This window comes from Gossypium hirsutum, chromosome D09 (assembly GCF_007990345.1).
Source record: "Gossypium hirsutum isolate 1008001.06 chromosome D09, Gossypium_hirsutum_v2.1, whole genome shotgun sequence".
Lineage (NCBI taxonomy): Eukaryota > Viridiplantae > Streptophyta > Magnoliopsida > Malvales > Malvaceae > Gossypium > Gossypium hirsutum.
The window spans coordinates 757301-777926 of NC_053445.1; the positions used below are offsets into that span (position 1 = coordinate 757301).

Sequence of the window (20626 nt, forward strand, 5' to 3'; positions counted from 1 at the left end):
TTAGCTGAGTTGAGAAGTGAGTGTTGGATGCTACCAATCTACTCAAGCCCATGAGACCTAATCACCTATTCCTCACTCGCGCACAGAAATAAACAAATTTGCACGCTGAGCAAAAGAGCTCAGTGATGCTAACATAATTTGAAAGCAATGTATAAGCAAATCAAGAATGTAAACTAGTTATAATTTCATTTATATACATGATTCTATTCTCTAGCATTGCCTCATGATCCATTTAATTAGTGCTTTCTTATGACTTAACATTCGCTTTGAATTTTGTATATGAACATATCAATACGCCTCCAAGCCTTAGCTTTATCATATCTAATATCAACATTTATATTCAAATCTCATTATCATTGCTATCTCAATCTCATATACAAGCGTATGACAATTTAATACCATCATTCATATTTCATTTTCACAATTTGATTAGTTAGATTTGTTTTATAAAATCATCAACCCCTGGGGCTCTTAATACGCAATTCTCATGATCTTTTCACATGCTATCATTCATCACATTAGTATTAGTATTCAATTGATTAATTCAAGTATAAGCTATTCATTCCACATATCAACTTGTACAATTAATCAGTTAGTACTTATTTTGTGGCCCCTATTATCCGAATATGGATTCAAGATCGGATACGCTAATTTATCCACCAACAGACCTAAAATGCACCCAATGCTCATAAGTAAGTACCGAAGTAATATGTGCCAACACTCATCAGTTTATAATTGAAGTAATATGCGTCCAACGCTAAAGTATATATATATGCGCACCAGTGCTTATCTGTAAGTACCAAAGTAATATGTGCCCAACACTCATTGGTTTATAATCATAGTAATATACGACCAACGCTAAGATATCTTCATATAACGAATCCTGTGACATGTTAATTATACCCATAACTCTATTCAAAACCGTTTAATAGTTCATTTATAATATCAATATGCACAAGTTTACATATCATTTTCATATCAATTTCATTTCATTATATTGCTTTCACATATCATTCATGCATTGAATCACATTTTTATATAGCAATATAATAGTCCGATTTTTAGTGATACCAAAAAATACGATTTCAGAAACATATTTTCGTAAAACGAGATCGTAAATATTAAATATGAATATTTACAGAGCTAATATAAAAATATATTAAAGATTGGTCCAGAAATTTTACCGAATTATAGCTAATTAAGACTCAGGGACTAAATTGTAAAGTTCAATCGCTATATATTATTAATTTACTAAAGACTTGGGAATTTAAATAGAAATTAACTAAAGATTCTAAAATGGTAATTAAACCAATATTTGGTGAAAGTCAGTGGGAAATGATGATGATCTCCACTAATAGAAGTTAAGTATGTGATTATGTTAATTAATTAAGAAATATTAAGTTAATTATGTGTTAATTACCATATAAATAGCTTGTAAGTGGAAGGAAAGAGAATGTCTTCATCTTTTCTTCCACCCATGGCTGATTCTTCATAGGAAAGAAAGGAGAAAAATCCTTTTAAGCTTTTGACATTTGACTAAGCGAATTGGTATGTAATTGAAGTACTTTTCTTATAATTTTTATAGGTTTGAGGCCGTGGGAGTTTGATTTAGCTAGCCCATGTACCAATTTGTAAAACTGTTAAAGATTTTAAAAGTTGTCATTATTGATCTTTTGAAGAATTAAGCTTGAAATTGATAGATTTTAAGATTAGATTATGAAAAGGAGTAGATTGTAAAGTTAATTTAGCTTAGTTGTAACTTTGTTACATTAGGGACAAAATTGAATACAATTAAAACTTGTCATGAAATTAGGATAGAAATAGAAGGTATAAAGTCCCTAATGAAAATATATGAAATTGAATTTTAATCTGAAGCTAGGAATTTAAAGCTATGACTATCCTGAGTTTAATGACTAAATTGAATAAAATATAAAATTTTAGGGATGTCAAAAAATTGAGTTCATATAGGTTTGTTTATATCATGTCATAATATGAAAATGTTTGGTATTGATTGGTTATATAAAATAATTGTATAGATCACAGATTGGATTAAAACGAAGTTAATCGAGAAAAAGCAAAAATTGATGATTAGTCCCTGAAGAATCAATTTGTTTTGGTGTTTCAAACAGGTGATTGCCTCTGGATGTACCAACGTCCAGAGTGTGAATACTGCAACTAAATATATAGTTTTGAGGCGGTGTCTGCAAGTATACGGGTCATGTTGTAATATAGTTACAACGAAGTAGGTAAGTACTCAGAGGATCGTATCTAGTGGATTGTAGTTTGGGGAAGACTGTTATCAAACCAATTACGGGAAATAACTATTAATCCACTTAAGTCACGAATTAGTAGTGTTAATACTAATATTTCTAACAATATACTAAAATTTCTAAATGCATATCCTTAAATATTTTGATATATCAAAATTTGTAAACAATTATACCAAAATTTCTAAGAGCATATCCTTAGTTATTGGTATATCTAAATATCTAAGAGAATACTAAAATTTCATACAATTTTTGTTAGAAATTTGGTATACCAAAAATTTGTTTTTCATGCCAATAATACAAATCTTTATAACGATATACAAATTTCTAATAGCATATCTTTATATATATTTTTTGGTATATCATAATTTATAAGGAATACCAAAAAATCATTTTTCATGCCAATACCAATATTTCTAACAAAATACCACAACCTCTAAGAGAATGTTCTTAGATATTATGGTGTACCAAAATTTAACGCCCCAAAATTTTTGGTAAAATATCTTGTACTATTCCGAGGTTTGGCACAATGAATTTTTGAGGAAATTCGGAAATGAGTCGGATAAAGAGTGATCATAAGAAATTAATTTGATATTCGAAATGGAAATCAATGTAGAGAAGGGTGAATGTAAAAATGTGAAAAAAATGATCAAATAGTATATTTTGAAAAGTTGGAGGCTAAAATGCAATTTGACCAAATTCAAAAAATAAGCGGTATTGATTATTATTTGGGTGAATTCATGATTCGTAATTAAGATAGGAATATATCTGATTATCTTAGGTAGTCATAAATGGGGTCTAAATTAAATTAGAATTTTAATTGCTTGGGAAAAAAGAAGGGAATTTTAGGACCTCAGGTCGGAAGAGATAGAAATTGTAATGTTTGATTTTTATTATTGATTAGTTGAAAAAATATATTAATGATTTATGATTAACATCATAATGAGTAATAAATGTGACTATATGTATACTTGCGTATCATGGTTCTTCGGTCCTATGGGTTCAACTCTTTTGGGCTATTTGCTAAATCAACCTCCTATTTTGGTTTGTTTCCATTTCTTTTCAATACGTAGCGTTAGCAATTATCTACTGTAATTGGATTTTGGTGTAATTACTTGTAAGAGCATAAGGATGGCATGGTTGGATAGTCATTGTGATTGATGGATGTAATTGGAGCATCCCAATTACATTGGGGTAATTACACCCAAATTATATTATGAGTATTTGGGATGATTATGACCAATCATTTCTTACATTATAAATCCTGAAAGTTTATTATATTATTTTATGAAGCTATATGTTATAAAAGTGTTATGATTTATTTATTTATTTATAAAAATTTATAGCTAAGAAATATAGAGATAACTTATTTATGTGTCCATGTTATATATCATAAAAATAAATAAATTTCTAAAATTAAGCAAAAAATTGTATTATTTATAAGAAGTGTTACAAAAGTTTTTGGACAATTTGTAAAAGGCATAATGTTAAATTTAGCCCTCAATATTTACATTTTTGGTCAATTTGGTCCTCAACATTTCAAAAAATAGTCAAATTGCTTTTTTTAATAGAAATGCTGACTAAAACATTAATTTCTTTAACATACGACAGTTCACATGTACTTATATGCAGACATGACATTATTTGTCTTATATGCCATGTCAACAAATAGTTTAAAAAATATATAAAATTAAAAATTAAAAAAAATTCATACAAATTCAAAAAAATTAGCATGAAGTACAAGTGGTTTCTCATTCGAGCTATCATGTTTAAAAATTAACGGTTTATTTAGTATTTTTCATTTAAAAAAATAATTTAACTCTTTTTTAAAGGTTAATGGTCAATTTTGACTTTTTTTAAAGGTTGAGGGCCAAATTTAACTTTAAAAAAAGGCCAACTAGACAAAAAATGTAAACATTGAGGGCTAAATTTGGCATTATGCCATTTGTAAAACCTTATTTATAATGATTATATATATTATAAAATTTATATTATTTTTTGCTTAATATACATATTATAAATAGGGATATAACTTAATATAAGTCTTTCTCCAAATTAAGTTTATTTAAGTTTTTATAATTAAAACTACAAACTTTGAAATATAAACCCAAATATTATAAGGTTGATGCTAATTATTCTAAATACAAAATATTTTCTTGCATCATATCATGGAGTATGATACCATTTGAGAAAATGGTGCCAAGCAGAAGCACTATAGACAACTCGCGAACTCTTTAATTTAAAGTATTCAATGCTTCAAAATGTGGTTGAGAAGACACAGTTGTTCTAAAAAAAATATTTCTCATATTAACAATATCACCTTAGTATAACATTAAAAAAATGTTAGATTGTATTAAAATGTTGCATATTTCATAACTTCAATCATAAGTAAAATTAAGATTATTCATACTTTGAAGAGTATATGGAAGTATGAGATCTTGGTAATCTTAACGATGCATATTCACATTCGGATGATGAATTTGATCAAGGATAATGAGTATATGTTAAAAATTAAAGAGGGAATAACTCAACAAATATGTAGTGTATCGTAATAACAATGACATAATTTTTTATCATACTGATTTTGTAGTAGTTAATATTTTTAAAAAATATAAATTATGCAAATGTGCAATTACAATTTATATTACCAAGCATGAAATAATTTGTGAGATAAACACATCTAGAAAATTATAAAAAAATGCAATTACTGCTTTAATAATTACTCATCGGGATTTGTGTATCTTAGAAAAATCCCTTTATTGGAATAAAATAGAGGCACATGATCAATTTTTAAATCTGCTTGTGAAATAAAAAAAATACATTATCAATATATCAAATACTAATCCAAATTTTAATATATATATATATAATTAGGATACTTTTGTAAATATCACAAGTAGTGGATTTTACTCAAACTTCAGCTTGACCCAACAGCCCAAACCCAATTTAAAAAAATAAAAATCAATTTGCACATACTGATTGAAGGAGTAATAGCATTAGCACGCCCATTGTTGATACTCAGATGCATAATTTTCCAATCTATGACGAGCCTTTTGCTATATGCGTTTTTAACAGAAGGCTTTCTTTTAAGTTATCTATTTTCTTGAATAAATTTGCCTCGAGTTATATAGTTCCGATATTAATTTAAAAAAATAAAAAAATTATCAAGAATAAATCTGAATAAATGATTGTCCAAATGCACATGTCAATATACGTGCTCTATGTTATTGGTCGTCAATGCCACATCATCATATTTTTAACAGTGTTAGATACCTAAAAATGAGTATCAAGTTGACTTATGGTTTTTAAGTTTAAAACCAATCAAGTCCAAAAAAAAAAGTTTAGGTACCAAATAGGTACAAAGTGCCATAGTATGTATTAACCTTTTTTTAAATGTTGTTATTGGGTATCAGCAGTCAAGCTCTAGGTATATATATAGGTAGATAGATAAACAGATAGATATAAGGTGGAAAGGGAAATCACCAAAGATCTCCACATGAACAGTGACCATTCTTAAAATGGTGGAAACAATTAGGATCTTTTATAATAATTTCTCTTTGTACTATCTTGGATATAGCCTTTGTAAAGTCATGGCAGCTTCCACATACTCGGAGATTCTTTGTAACACGAACAGTTGTTCTTTCTCGTGTGCTGATAAGTCCAAAAGATATGGCTAACATTTCACAATGTCCGATTAGAATACATTCACGTTCTTCATCGACATCATGGAAGCTAAATATCGAACTAGGTCTATCTCCTCCTCCTTCTTCCATTTTCTTCATCAAATGCTGCAACTTCCAGTGTATCATCTCAGATCTGGGATGGGAAACATCTCCTGTTCCAAACACATGAACTTTGTTTCGAAACTCTATCCAACTGTATGCTCTTTTAGGTTTCAAACCCATGTCTTTGATTGTTGTCTTTAGTTTATCAACCATGTCCCATTTTGCATTTTCCGCATACCAATTCGACAGTAAAACATAGTTCTCAGCATTGAGAGGCTCCAACTCACAAAGCTGCTCAACAATTCGCTTCCCCATCGTTACTTGCTGGTGGATCCTGCATCCATCTAACAAAGCTCTTAATACCTCTACCTTATTCTCAATCTGGTGTTCCTTAATAAAGGTGCGTGTGTCATTGAAGAGTCCAGCACGAGCTAGAAGAGCTATCATCAGAACACAGTGTGTAACAGTAGGTGCCTTAATACGATCAAAGTAAGACATTCCTACATCGACCCTGCAAGCAGTCACACAAGCATGGAGAACTGCAGCATATGTGAACTCATCTATCTCTAAGCTGGGGTCTTGCTCCATCTCCAAAAACAATCCTAGTCCTTGTGCCCCCTGTCCATGCAAGCTATATCCCAATATCATTATAGTCCAAGAGATAATATCTCTCTCCACCATGGAAGTGAAAACATTTGAAGCTAATTCAATGAAACCTGATTTGACATACATGTCCATGAAAGCATTCTGGACTGTTGGATTCATGTCTATTCCATTCCTAAACAAGTAAGCATGTAGTTCTTTCCCTTGCTTATGAGCCGGTACTCTTGCACAAGCTGGAAGAATGCTTGTAACCGTGAGGGAATCAGGTTTGATTCGAGCCTTAGTCATTAGACGAAACAATTTGAGGGCCTCGTTATATCCCCCGTTTTTGACATGCCCTTGAATCATCTCCGTCCATGAAATAAGATCTCTAGATGGCATTGCATCAAACAAAGATCGAGCTTCCTCAAGACTATCACAATCAATATACATTTTCATTAGTGAATTGCTAACAAGTAGATGAAATTCCAAACCACATTCCCTAGCAATCTGATGCACTTTTCTTGCTTGATGCAGTGACTTTAAGAGGGAACATGTGCCAGCAGCAGTGACCAATGCCACTGGATCAATGTCAGCCTTCAATCTAAGCATTTGGTTAAATATTTCAATAGCCAAGTGGGGTTTATTGTCCACTAAGTACAACTTAGCCAGTATTGTACGAGCAACAGAATTGGAAGTGGGTGCATTATCCAACACCCATTTTGCAGTTTCGACAGCGTGCAAACGACCATACAATTCTATTAAAGCAGTGATGACATAGAGGTCGGAGGAGAAGCCAAACTTGAAAGCATGGGCATGAACTTGTTTCCCAAACGCTAAGTTGGAGCAAAGACGAGAAGCCGTTAAGACGCGGGGGAGAGTATGATGGTCGGGACGGATACCACGAAGCATCATCCCATGATAAACAGAGAGAGCATTGTGAGGATGGTTATTGGAGAGATGGGTTTGGATCAACTGGTTCCAGGCGTAAGCCTTTGGTTGGGGAATTTCATCAACCACTTTATGGGCGAGGTCCAATTTATTCACAATAGCCCTATACTGGAATTTGGGTTTGTTGAAAGATAAGGGTTCATCTTTATACATGGGAAGGAGTAGGTGAACGTGAATTGAAGAAGGAAGCGCAGCCATTTGTTTCTTCTTCAACAGCTACAGCTTTGGTTATGTTCCTATGACCATGACCATGTGGAAATAATGTAAACAGGCACTTACTTACCTCTGTCTTGATTCCCGCATGTTTTGTCTCACAATGAAGCCAGATGCCAAGCCAATGTAAGCGGGATTTATTCACAGTTGAATCCCCTCCATCTTTATCTGCTCTTCTCTTTTGATTTCATTCCAACACTACTTCACTGCCCTGCGACAACTTGCATTATATTCTTTCTCAAACAGGTAGCTATAATGTATTAATTAAAATAAAATTTATTTAAATATGGGTAAACTACAAAAATAGTCACTTTTATTTGCCTCATATTATATTTTAGTCACTTACGTTATCATTTTGTTACGAAATGGTCGTTTTACCATTAAATTCCGTTACCTCCTTCACGGCAGTCCAAGTAGGTTTTAAATGCCAACTTGGATGTCTAGTTGCTGAGATAAAAATAGGTTTTTAATTAGATAAATTTAATTTACACTGCCATATAGGACATCCAAGTTGACATTTAAAACACATTTGGATTACCATGTAGGACCGCTATTAGGGAAGTAACGGAGTTTAATGGAAGAGTGGTCACTTCATAACAAAACAATAACGTAAGTGACTAAAACATAATATTTCAAACATAAGTGACTAAAATGTAATTTGAGGCATACAAAAGTGACTATTTTGTACTTTACCCTTTAAATATCTACTTATCTTAAATTTAAAATTAAGTTTAAATAAAATAATACATAATTTTTAAATTCAATGAAATAAGTAAAAATAAAATTTTAAACAAAATTTATATTTTAATTAAATTATAATGATCTAACTATTGTAAATTTAAATATTTAAATAAATAATATTTATTTTTATGATAATTAAATAATATTTATATTTATGATAATATTATTTACCTTTGTGATAATTTTATATATTTTTATTTTCTTACATAAAAATTTTATCTAATTCTTTCAAATTTTACTTATTGTAATATATATTATTAGTTTTCTTACTCGTGCAATGTATGAGTTTGGTTGTAAGTATTAATTAAAATATATTATATTTATCTTTAAAATTTGATAATTATTATTGATAAAGTAAAAATAAAATGATATCAATGTTTAATATATTTAATTATTTCATAATAGTTTTTTTTAAAAATTGTAACATTTTATCAATAAAATGATTGCAAAATTAAAACATTGTTTAAGTTTAAGATAATTGATATTAGAATCAATTTAAAAAAATTAAATATTATAAAAACATTATTTTTGTTTAACTTTTAATTTTTATTTAAAAATAAATATTATTAAAAAATTATTAATTAATATCCATTATAAAATTTTGCCTCAAATTTTAAATATGAAAGAAAAAAATAAAATAATGTTTGTTAATAGTTTACATAAATAAAATATTTTAAAAAGTTAAGACTTTTTCATACTTATTTGTAATAGTTAAAAAGGGCAGTAAACAAATTAAAATAAAATATATTATGTTTACAAAAGGAGGTTTTTGAGTTAAACCAAAGAGTAAAAATTCTTATTTTTAAAACCAACCAAGGATTGTCTATTTTTATGAAAAATAATTAAATAATAATCAATTAATCATGAAAGCTATAATTTAGAATTTAAAGGGAATGGCTAAATAAAAAATATACAAAAACAATCAAATTGAGGGACTAGATTAAATTAATTATTAAATATATGTGTAGGAAATAAAAATAATTTAAATTTAGAAAGTATTTAATACCATGGGTTCAAATATTTTTAGAGACTAAATTGCAAAAATAAACTATCAAGGAGTTATAAACCTAATATAAAAGCCACCTTTTATAGAATTTATATGTATTATATATTTATACGTTTATGATGAGTTGGTATCACCCTCAACTGAGTTACCAATTTAATTAGGAAAATTATGAATCTGCCCTTCCATAATTAAAATAAATTATACTATTCAAGGGTATTCTAATCTTTTTATTTTTAGAAAAACCAACAAAAATATGCATATGATGAGATTTAAACCCGAATTAATTGCATTAGTAAAACTTTTAATTTACACCGAGTTAAAGCTTTATTTTTAATATTTTAATTTTATTATGCATACTTTATTATTTCTATCATAATGTATTTAGTGTCACAAATTAACTCGACATATTTCATGTGTCATTATTAATTAATTTCAAGCAATATGCTTTATTAGTTATCGCATGTTATTTTTAAGCACATATTTATGATCTATATTTGTGGTTCCCGTAGCATACACGTGAGGTAGAAATTTTAATTTACTTTATAATTATACTAAATCATCATTAACTATAAATAAATTTATATATAGTAACATTAAAAATTAAAACCATATAGATTAAACATTTAAATTTAAATCTATATAAAGAAACAAAATAATAGTGATCAAATTGAATGCAATTAAAATCTTAAATTGATTTAGGGATCAAATTGTATAAGAGGTAAACTGAAAATGATAAAAAAAGTAAACGATCACTAAAAAAGTGACAGATTTGGAGGCCTCGTGTTGAAAAATGGACCCCACACTTACACTATGTTTAGTTGGAGGGAATGCAGTAGCACTCTCTGGTAAATCATCTTTTTGTTTGATTGTTTAATAAAATGATCATTATTTCCCTATTCGTTGTCCTTCCGTAATAGCTATTCGTTGGTATCACCAAATACTATTTCATACAACCTTGAATAACAAAATAAAATTAATTTCTAGATTGGTTATTTAAAACTTTAACTTAGAAAATATAAAAATAAAATATTAAATTAATTTAATAAAATTTTAAAATATAATTTAATATAAAAATAATTATATTACGAATGTTATCAAATTATATATTATTATTTTTATTAAATTATATTTAATAATATTATTAAAATTTAATAATAATAACAACTATCCTTTTATCTAAAAGAAAATTCTAGGAAAGGCAGTGGTGATTTTGTAGCAAGAGATGTAATGAAGGTGTAGTCATAAAAGGATCCTTCATTTTTTTTTAGAGTTCATAAAAGTTCATATTTCTGAAACAAAATTTGTTGTTTGATGATTTTTTCAAAAACAAATTATCGGAAAATAATATTTTTACAAAATGCAAAATAAGTAAAAGCAAAAAATTGATAGGAAAATTCGAAAGTCACATACGTGAACAAGAGGAATATATTTTCAGAATGAGTATTTCTTTATTTATATAGTAAAATATCTAATAAATAATGAAAAAATAAGAAAAATTTGAAAATTAAATTAACATTTTAAAAGATTTTTTAAATTTCTTGTTTCACTTTATTTATATATAGTGGAGGAGATTGGGAAATATGAGTTCTAAGTACTGAAAAACGCCTTTATTGGTGGTTCATGCATTAAACATATATCCATTAAATCATTTTATTAATTTTTATTTTTAATATCTCCACCTACAATATATAGATAAACTACTGTGTATTTAAAATATATTTTATTTGTTGATTGAGTATTAGCTCGATTAGTATGTGTATTGTTGTCAATGTAAGAGGACGTGTATTCGAGTGTTATGGGCCAAAGTGCAAAGCCTGTGACCATCACACAATATGCGTCCCATAGAGGTTTATCAATTAGATGAGGATCATTTAGCCCACAAGAATTGGCCCGATTCAAAGAGCTGTTGGAGAAGCCTGTCAGATTAAAACCTGAGTGGCCCAATGATGAAGATATGGCAACATAGGCTACCTTGGTAAATAGGGAAACTAATCTTCAAAGATTGAGGGGTATCATATCTTATAAGATTAGATTGGATTTGATTATGTAATCTTGTAAATCCCTTGATTTAAGGGATAGGCTAATCTCGTTCGCCGATGTAACTTGATCTAGACCGTCGATTCTAGGGAGCTTAACTATAAATAGAGAGTCTCCCCTTCATTTGGAAAATCATCCATTGTGATTTCATTCTTTCATTGTTTCTTGTATTCTTTGAGAGAAAGTAATACAATTGAGAGAATTTATTCAAACACCTCTCGTGCATTATTTTCTGTGGCTTTCTGTTCTTTTGTGTTTCTTTTGATTTGTGTTGCTTCTATTATATAAATTAGTGTCTTGGAGGAATTTTTTGTGAATCCTCAATTGTTTGGTGGTTAGGCTGATTTAGGTGTGTTTGTATTGAAAGGATCGTCTAAGGCCGCATGGAAAGCGAGACTAAAGTTCTAGCCCCGTGACAAGTGGTATCCGAGCCTTGGTTGCGAGGCACCGTTGTGATGTCGAAAGAAGTTACCGATTAGAATGAGCCAATAGAGGCCCGTAGGAGGGCAAGAAAAGTAAGTCGATCGAGGGACATGCTGTCAGCTTTGGAAAATTGAGTGATCAATCTTGAAAAGTTCTAAGGGACATAAGGGAGATGCTCGAGTTGGTCGAGGAACGCACAGATGGGTTTGACTCAATGGAGGAGCAACTCAGAGAATTTGTGTTGGATTTTCTTAGTTCTAATGTAGAAAAGATGAATGGAGTACTCAAATCCACTACGGAAAAGTTGGTAGAGAGGGATGATGCTCTCGAGGTTATGGTGTTATCCATGAATGAGGAAATCACGGAGCTTAAGGGGGAGCTCACAATTTACAAAGCTGCTTTGAGGAATGAGATGTTGATTTTGAGACCAAAGCAACAGGCAATGGATGTTCCCAAACTGGAGAAGTTCAAGGGTGCAAGGTCCGTAAGGGAAGTTGACAACTTCTTGTGAGAAATGGAGCAATACTTTCGAGCGATGAGCATCAAGGGTGATGCCATTAAGGTAAACACTACTTCAATTTATTTTACTGATGTTGCTCTCTTGTAGTGGCGTCGTAGGTCCACGGATAAGAAACATGGTGGGAATGCAATTATGGCTTGGGAGAAGTTCCAAAGAGATTTGATACACAAAGTATGCCGAGAAGGAGGCTCGGGCTAAGTTGCCTTGTATTACGTAACAAGGCACTGTTCAGGAGTATGTTCGGGAATTCAGTGAGCTGATTTATGAAATCTCTTATTTGAGCAAAAAAAATCATTCTATTGGTTCAAAGATGGGTTAAAGCCGTGGGCAAAACATGAGTTGCATTGGCAAGGAATCACCGAACTTATTGTAGCCATGGCTGAGGCAGAATCCGTTGTCGAGATTAGTCGAACGAAAGATAAGTGTGCCTTTCTATATAACCGTAACATTTACTTTACATCAATGCTCACACAAGCTGTGAAATGGGTTTGCTCACACGAGCTGTGGTTCGGAATGTAAGCTACACAATGTTGCTCACACGAGCTGTGGAGAATCAACAACAAATACAGGACCTCAACCATCGGTAGGACATTAAAGACCAGCACCCGAAACATGAAATCCCTAATGACATGTCATTTGTATCCTAAGAATTCTTAAGGTTCAAATGAGACTCGTTATCCGTCAGTTCATCATAGCATTGATACATGTATGTTTAAATCCATTTATATTAAAACAAAATAGCAAATAGTAAATGTAGCTAACATTAAAACGATTATAGTTCATACGAACTTACCTCGATAACTAGGGTTATAGTAGTAGAGTTGAACTACTCCGAAGTTTTAGCTTTTCCTAGATTTAAGTCCAATTGTGGTTTACCTTAATCTAAATAAATAATTTCATTCAATTAAGTATTTCTAGTATTCAATTTAATCCATAGTTCATATTATGAAAAACTACAAAATTAACCCTAATACTTTGACTTTTCACAATTTAGTCCTTAAGCTCATAACTTAAATATAAATCATTTTAGCCTAAATACAACTTAACCAATGTTACAAGGGACCTTGAAAAAACCCATAATTACCAAAAATTCACAACAAAACCCATAGATTTATACTTTTAACAATTTAATCCCTATTTCAAAAATTCATAAAAAATCACTTAACAGAACATGTTTATTTTACAACAAAGATTAATAATCTATCAACTAACATAAAAAAAACATTAAAAAATTCATGGAAATTCCCTCAACCTTTAAAAATTTTGTAAATTAACCCCCGGGTTAGCTAGATTAAGCTAAAACAAACTCAAAAATATAAAAATCATTAAAAACAGGACACAAAATCATACTATGCATGTGAGACAAGCCTTGGCCAAATTCTCCTCCTCCTTTAATGTCTATCTAGGCTTTGAAACAAAGATGAAGAAGATGTCATCTTTCTATTATCTTTTATTTTCTTATTTTTAATTTTATTTACCAATTTACTACTATAACCTTATTATTAATCAAAAATTTCAAATGAACGTATCCATGCATATCCACTAACTCTAAATATGATATATTTACCACTCAAGTCCATTAAATTTCCTTTCCAAAGCCATTTAGCCCTTTTAACTAATAGAATTCAACTTTTATACCTTTTACGATTTAGTTCTTTTTACCTAATTAAGCATTTAAACATCAAAATTTCTTAACGAAATTTTTGTATGACCTTAAAATAATCCAGTAGACTTTAAATAAACATTAAAATAATAATTTAATCGTCAAAATTGTGGTCTCAAAACCACTATTTTCGACACCACTAAAAACTAGCTGTTACAACTATGTATATGATCCTCAGACTTGAGATCATAACATCGTGAGTCGTATATTTTGATACAACCAAAACATCTACCATAACAGGTTGTACTATAAAGACTGATGTTGGATATACCACAATCCATGTAGTGGGATATGGTTGATCAAGATAGGATTTATCCCTCCTACATAATGGGAGCAATATCTTAGGCCTCTTGGTGGAGTGAGACTAGAAATGCATAGCCATGCTCGAATAATTTGATATAAGATATTACACTTATTCATTGTAGTCTGCTCAGAAAATCAAGAAATATGACATTGGACTATACAAGTGTGATTATTCCATGACTTGTGTCCAATCTAGATATTAAGGATAAAAAGATATAATACATGAAAAAATGATCATAGAAAGATTATGTCGAATCACGACTTCTTCTAACTTGGGTGGGAATGATGCATTGCTAGATGTCACTCATTGCTTGTAATGTTAAAAACGTTCTAGTATTACTACCAATGTTACAAGAGCCTATAGGTTCACACTCTATAGTTGAAACGAACAGAATCCAAATACATTTGCTATTGTATTTAGTTGTCACATGAATTAAATTAATTGTTGAATTAATTTAATTTGATAGTTAAATATTAAACACATTATATGTATAAACCTGTTGTACACAAATAGAAAACATATATATATATAATTAATATATGAATTTGATTCATACAAAATATTAATTGTATATATTTTACCGAATTTATTAATATAAAAAATTATATAAATTAATTTCGGTCAAAATATAAAAGACATGAAAATTAATATTCTTTTGGAAAGAATATAATTAATATATGAATTTGACTCATACAATATATTAATTGTATATATTTTATCGAATTTATTAATATAAACAGTTATATTAATTTATTTCGGTCAAAATATAAAAGACATAGAAATTAATATTCTTTTGGAAAGAATATAACTAATATATGAATTTGATTCATACAAAATATTAATTGTATATATTTTACCGAATTTATTAAATAATTATATTAATTAATTTCGGTCAAAATATTAAAGACATGAAAGTTAATATTCTTTTGGAAAGAATATAATTAATATATGAATTTGATTCATACAAAATAATAATTGTATACATTTTATCGAATTTATTAATATAAACAATTATATTAATTAATTTCAGTCAAAATATAAAAGACATGGAAATTAATATTATTTTAGAAAGAATATAATTCTTTTTTCTAACTTTACATTTGCCTTTCTTTATTAATAAGGGGATAATCCTATATTCTTTTGGAAAGAATATGGTTCTTCTTTCTAACTAATTTACATATGCCTTCTCTATTAATAAGGGAATAATTCTAGTTTTCCTTTTTAATATGTGATATATCAAAGATGATAAAAGGATGATAATCCCTTAGTGTGTTAAAGTTATCAACTTAATAATTTAAAAGGTCTAGCAACCGTTTTTAATTCTCTCTGAAAAGTTCAAGAGAAAGTGGTTGTTCATTTTTGACGGGGTGGACTACGTAGAGGCTAGGATGTTTTCATTTTGGCTTGGAATTGACATCGAATCAGTAGCATCCTTTCAACGTTTTCAGTAAAGAGGCTATATTTTGAACTCTATTTCAACTCGATTCGTTCATTGTACATGGATTTTTGGCTGTGGATCGCCAAAATAATTCTGTTGCGCCACGAGATGTACCAGTGGTCCCAACAGATGAAAAGGGTGCATTGTGCCCTATGTTGAGAGTTTCATTGCTAATCTGATTCAAAGCAAACTTGTGGTTGTATTGTGGTTTATGTTACTTTGAATTTGGTTTTGTAAATAGAAAATTTCAAGACAACATCAATGTTTGCTTTGTGAACTTCATGCTCTTTCACAGGTTGTATGCAGTGGCGAAATTAGGGGGCTAGTAGGGACCCCAGTCCCCTCTAAAATGAAAACTTTTCCATATGGCTCCTTTACAATTTTTAAAATTTTCCAGGAGCCTAGACCACAAACCTATCAAGTCTCTCCTTGGCAAAACCATATCTTTTAAGTGATCGAGGTGGGGAGGTTTTGAGAGGGGAGGAATGTTTTGTATTTTATATAATATTAATATAAATATTTTTATTTAAATTAATATAAATTTTTATTTAATTAAATTTTAAGGAAACATGTTTGAGGATCAAATTGATAGAATTTGTAAATGTGGAAGATTAATTTTTTTGAGTTATTTAGAATTAGGATCAAATTGATAGAATGTGTAAGTATTTAGGACTAGATGTGTTATTATATCAGTTAACTAAATGTCACGTCATCACTTTGGTTAACCATTTAATGGAAAGTGATTAAAATAGAAATGATCTAAAACGTGAGTGACCGGAATAGAAATTATCTAAAACATTAGTGACTAAATTGAAAGCATTCATAGTTGTGTGACTAAAATAGAAACACGTTAATAGTTGAGTGACTAATCCTATAATTTACCGGTATATTACGTTAACCCAAATGTTATATTTTTAATTATTAAATCTTTGGCATGATATCAAAATATGATCATAAATTTGATATTTTTATATTTTTGGGCATACAATATATGTTGCAATTTCTTAAATTTTTTTTTATATTTTATCAATAATAATTTAAGATAAAAAAAAACAAACAAACTAGTATATATATGCAACTTAGAGTCATCGTTATTTACCACAATGGGATATATGAGAATTTAGTCCTTCACTATTTCAAATTAGATTTTATATAAAGAAGTGAAAATTGAGAAAAAAAAATATAATTAAATAAATCATGGGTATTAATTGAAATGCATTAAAGCTGAAGTCATGCATTGTATTTAGAGTCATAATTGATATATACTATCATTAAAACGCATCTCTTGGGATTCATATTCCATTCTTCCTTCAAGGGAAGCTTTATGGAATTGAAATTAGCATTAGGGGAGTGGTCAGGCAGGTTCGACATGGAGAAAGCAGTTTGCAATCATGGTTTCTTCATGATGTCTCCCAACCTTTGGATCCCTTCCACTAAATCCCTTCGCCGTCCACTTCGACTCGCTGACTCTACTCGCTCCGTTCCCGTCACCATCTCACACCCTCTCCATCACCCTTTCCTCCTTATACAAGTCCATCACTCCCCCATCTCCTCTGCCGATGAAGCTGTTATTTTGGTATGTATATCATATCAATTTTCTCAAGTATTTTCTTTTATATACCGTTTATATATAAATGAATACAGGAACAAGTTGGAAGAATGCTTAGAATATCAAAGAAAGATGAGAGGGACGTGACGGAATTTCAAGAAATGCATTCATCGGCGAGGGAGAATGGTTTGGGTCGAATATTTCGGTCCCCTTCCTTTTTCGAAGATGCTGTCAAGTCCATCCTTCTCTGCAACTGCAGGTTCAGTTATTCCAATTAATACTTCCATTCTATTACTGAGTTTTGATGCTAAATCCATTAAAAATACTGAAGCTGGAAGAGGTCATTGGACATGGCTCGGGATCTCTGCCTGCTTCAGCCAAAAATAGCATTGGATGGCAATGCTCGTTCGAAACGAAAAAGATCCAAGTGTTCAGATGATATAGGGAATTTTCCAAGCTGGAAAGAGCTGCTAGCATGGTCTTGGGTGGATGAGAAGTACCTAATAAAACAGTGCAATGTTGGGTATAGAGCTGCTCGTATTCTTCAACTTGCTACAATGTTTGCCCAAGGGGATCTTCGTGAGGATCACATCGCCAAACTTGAACAATCTTCGGATCCAACATCCTTTGAGACTTTATATCAAAAGTTGTTGAAAATCAAAGGTTTTGGTCCCTTTGTCTGTTCCAATATTATGATGTGTGTCGGATTTTATCAAAGGATTCCCTCCGATTCTGAAACTATCAGGCACTTGAAACAGGTCGTCTTCTCTCTTTTTTTCTTTTTTCTTTTTTATTCAATTATTTACCTATTGTCTTGCTCATATTAATTAGGTACATGGCAAGCAAAATTGCTCTAAACAGACAATTGGAAAAGATGTTGAGGAAATTTATGGCAAATATAATCCATTTCAATGCTTGGCATACTGGTGAGGAAACAAGGTTCAAAATTTTTCAATATCTTTTTTTGTTAATTCGGTCACTCGACATAGTAGTGCTTTTTCACATTAATCACTTAAAAATTAAGATAAACTACTTGTCAGCCACTCTAAATAAAAATAAAAGATATAATTTACCCTATTGTATATTATGTTTGGTTTATGATGAAATTAAAATTCTTTAATCATATGTTTAATGTGAAAACATATTTCTTTACCATTATCATAAATATATTTGAAACTGTGATGGGTACAATTATATCATTAAATCCATTTGTTAAAATATTAATGTATTAAGAAGCATTTAAATTCCTCATTGTTTATTTTAAGGCCAGTTCTTCATTTCTTTTAAAAAGTACTGTGGAAAAGTGCTTTTAAAAAGTTTAGTTTAAAATTTGATTGTTTAGCATTGCTCTCAAAAAGTGCTTTTGAGAAATAAAATGTCTATTTTAGACATGTTATTATCAAGTAACAAATATGCATTTAAATAATATTTAAATTAGTTAATATTATTATATTTTAGTAATAATATAAAAAAATTATTATAACTTGTTGTTAATATTTTAATATATAAAATATAAATTGTAAATATTTTTAAGCAATAAATATTAATTATTTATAAAATTTAATTAGAATATATAAACTATATTTTAAATATTTAAATATAACCATTAAATATTTGTAATTAGTATTTTAAAAAATATTGTTTATTTTTAATTAATGATTTTAACACAATTGTAATTGAGCACCAAGAAAAAAAAAGAAAAATACTATGTTATTGAAGGGGTGAAAAAGTAATTAATCACCAAAAGTGCTTTTGGGAGAGGAAAAGTTAAAATTTTTAGCTTCTCCTATTCAGCTCCTTTTCAAAAGTGCTTTGAAAAGCTAAAAATTTCAGCCAAAAATAGTTTTTTCTTCACAGTTTTTCTTTTGAAAGTGCTTTTAGAGTCAGAAATATTTTTTTAAGCAATGAAGAACTGGTCCTTAATATCTAATAATTATTAATAAAAAAAAACTTGTTCAATAAATTTTAAACTTCTTTTGTTCAAGTCTCTCCTTTTGTATAAATTTTTAATTTGGAAATTCCAGCTGATGGATTGGTGCTTGCAGGGTGGAATTGATTGAGGAATATGAAAACAAATTTGGGAAGCTGAGTAAGCTGGAAGCTGCCAACTATCATCTTATTACTGCCCCTCGCTACTTAGGGACTAGGGAGTAATTAATTCAACTGGTTAATTGTCTAATTTCACAATATTTATCTAGCGTTAGATTCAATGCTTAAAACTACTCATAGTAGTGTTTCCTTAACCCTTAAAATAGAAAGATAATACATTTTTTCAGCACACTCGAACCCACGTCCTCTTGTATTGAAAATAATATCGATGCTAATTCTTATTTTTTTAATTATATATCTTATTACTTCATTTTTCCAAAACGTATCCTACTTTTATTTAAATTTCTAACATCCCCTGTGGGTCTGCGAGTTGGAAACTTTGGCCAAGCTCACGCCATTCTTCAAGCCTCTCCTGAGGTAAAGCCAGGTCATTGAAGGCAAACATACCAATGCTTTGGTATGCATAAGCCAGAAGTGGGCTGATCTTGATTTATGCCAAAACCTTCAACTAAAGCTCTATATATTAACAAACATGATCTTGATCAACCAAGTTAGCAACTTCTCATGATAATTTTAGGTTATAAAATGTATTTGATATATTACTTAGAATAATATCAGACCGTTTGGCAAAATAAATTTTACATTTTTATCTTCATTTTTAACACATTATTTACAAAGTCAAATCTATTGTTTTTCAAAATGGTTAAAATATGTCATAAGTTTTTGCACTCTTTGTAAATTTGAAATTTAATTTTTGTACTTTTGATTCCAGGAATTTAGTTCATCTACTTTTTCATATTTTAAAATTCAGGTCAAACTGTTGAACACTATTAAAATTATTTTGTTAAGAACCCCGTGTGTTGGTCTAATGGCTAGGGTGTTCACTGCCTCAGGTGTGACTTGGGTTTGAGTTGCGTTAGTTGCATTGTTGTTAGTGCTTTGCCCTCCTCTTGTAATTCTCAAAAAAAGAGATTATTTTGTTAAATTCAAGTTCATTATAATGTCATTTTTTTAGTGGCATTACTACCAAGTGAGTTTAAAATGTCACAACAACAAATTTAACCAAAAAAACTTAAAAGTGTTAACAATTGGACCTGGATTTTGAAATATGAAAAGGATGACTAAATTCTTGGAAATAAAAGTACGGACTAAATTCCA

The 20626-nt window shown here is 29.7% G+C and overlaps 2 protein-coding genes across 2 annotated transcripts; one reads left to right on the forward strand and one right to left on the reverse strand.

The window, feature by feature from the left end:
• Positions 1–5622: 5622 nt before the first annotated feature.
• On the reverse strand, positions 5623–7972 carry LOC107888518 (pentatricopeptide repeat-containing protein At3g12770). Its single transcript, XM_016812658.2, has one exon. The coding sequence runs from the start codon at positions 7721–7723 to the stop codon at positions 5747–5749; it is 1977 nt and encodes a 658-aa protein (XP_016668147.2). The 5' UTR covers positions 7724–7972; the 3' UTR covers positions 5623–5746.
• A 9191-nt stretch (positions 7973–17163) lies between these two features.
• LOC107941122 (uncharacterized) lies at positions 17164–19762 on the forward strand. Its single transcript, XM_016874648.2, has 5 exons — positions 17164–17446; positions 17515–17678; positions 17751–18177; positions 18251–18345; positions 19465–19762. Exons 1-5 carry the CDS (start codon positions 17195–17197, stop codon positions 19571–19573), a joined length of 1047 nt encoding a protein of 348 aa, XP_016730137.1. The 5' UTR covers positions 17164–17194; the 3' UTR covers positions 19574–19762.
• Positions 19763–20626: the final 864 nt, after the last annotated feature.

What these genes read in the sequence shown, in the direction of transcription:
- LOC107888518 (XM_016812658.2), bottom strand. Translation starts at nt 7,723, where the DNA reads ATGGCTGCGCTTCCTTCTTCAATTCACGTTCACCTACTCCTTCCCATG.
- LOC107941122 (XM_016874648.2), top strand. Translation starts at nt 17,195, where the DNA reads ATGGAATTGAAATTAGCATTAGGGGAGTGGTCAGGCAGGTTCGACATG. An exon ending in CCGATGAAGCTGTTATTTTG is followed by an intron (nt 17,447 to 17,514) that starts GTATGTATATCA and finishes AAATGAATACAG; the next exon opens with GAACAAGTTGGAAGAATGCT. An exon ending in CTATCAGGCACTTGAAACAG is followed by an intron (nt 18,178 to 18,250) that starts GTCGTCTTCTCT and finishes CATATTAATTAG; the next exon opens with GTACATGGCAAGCAAAATTG.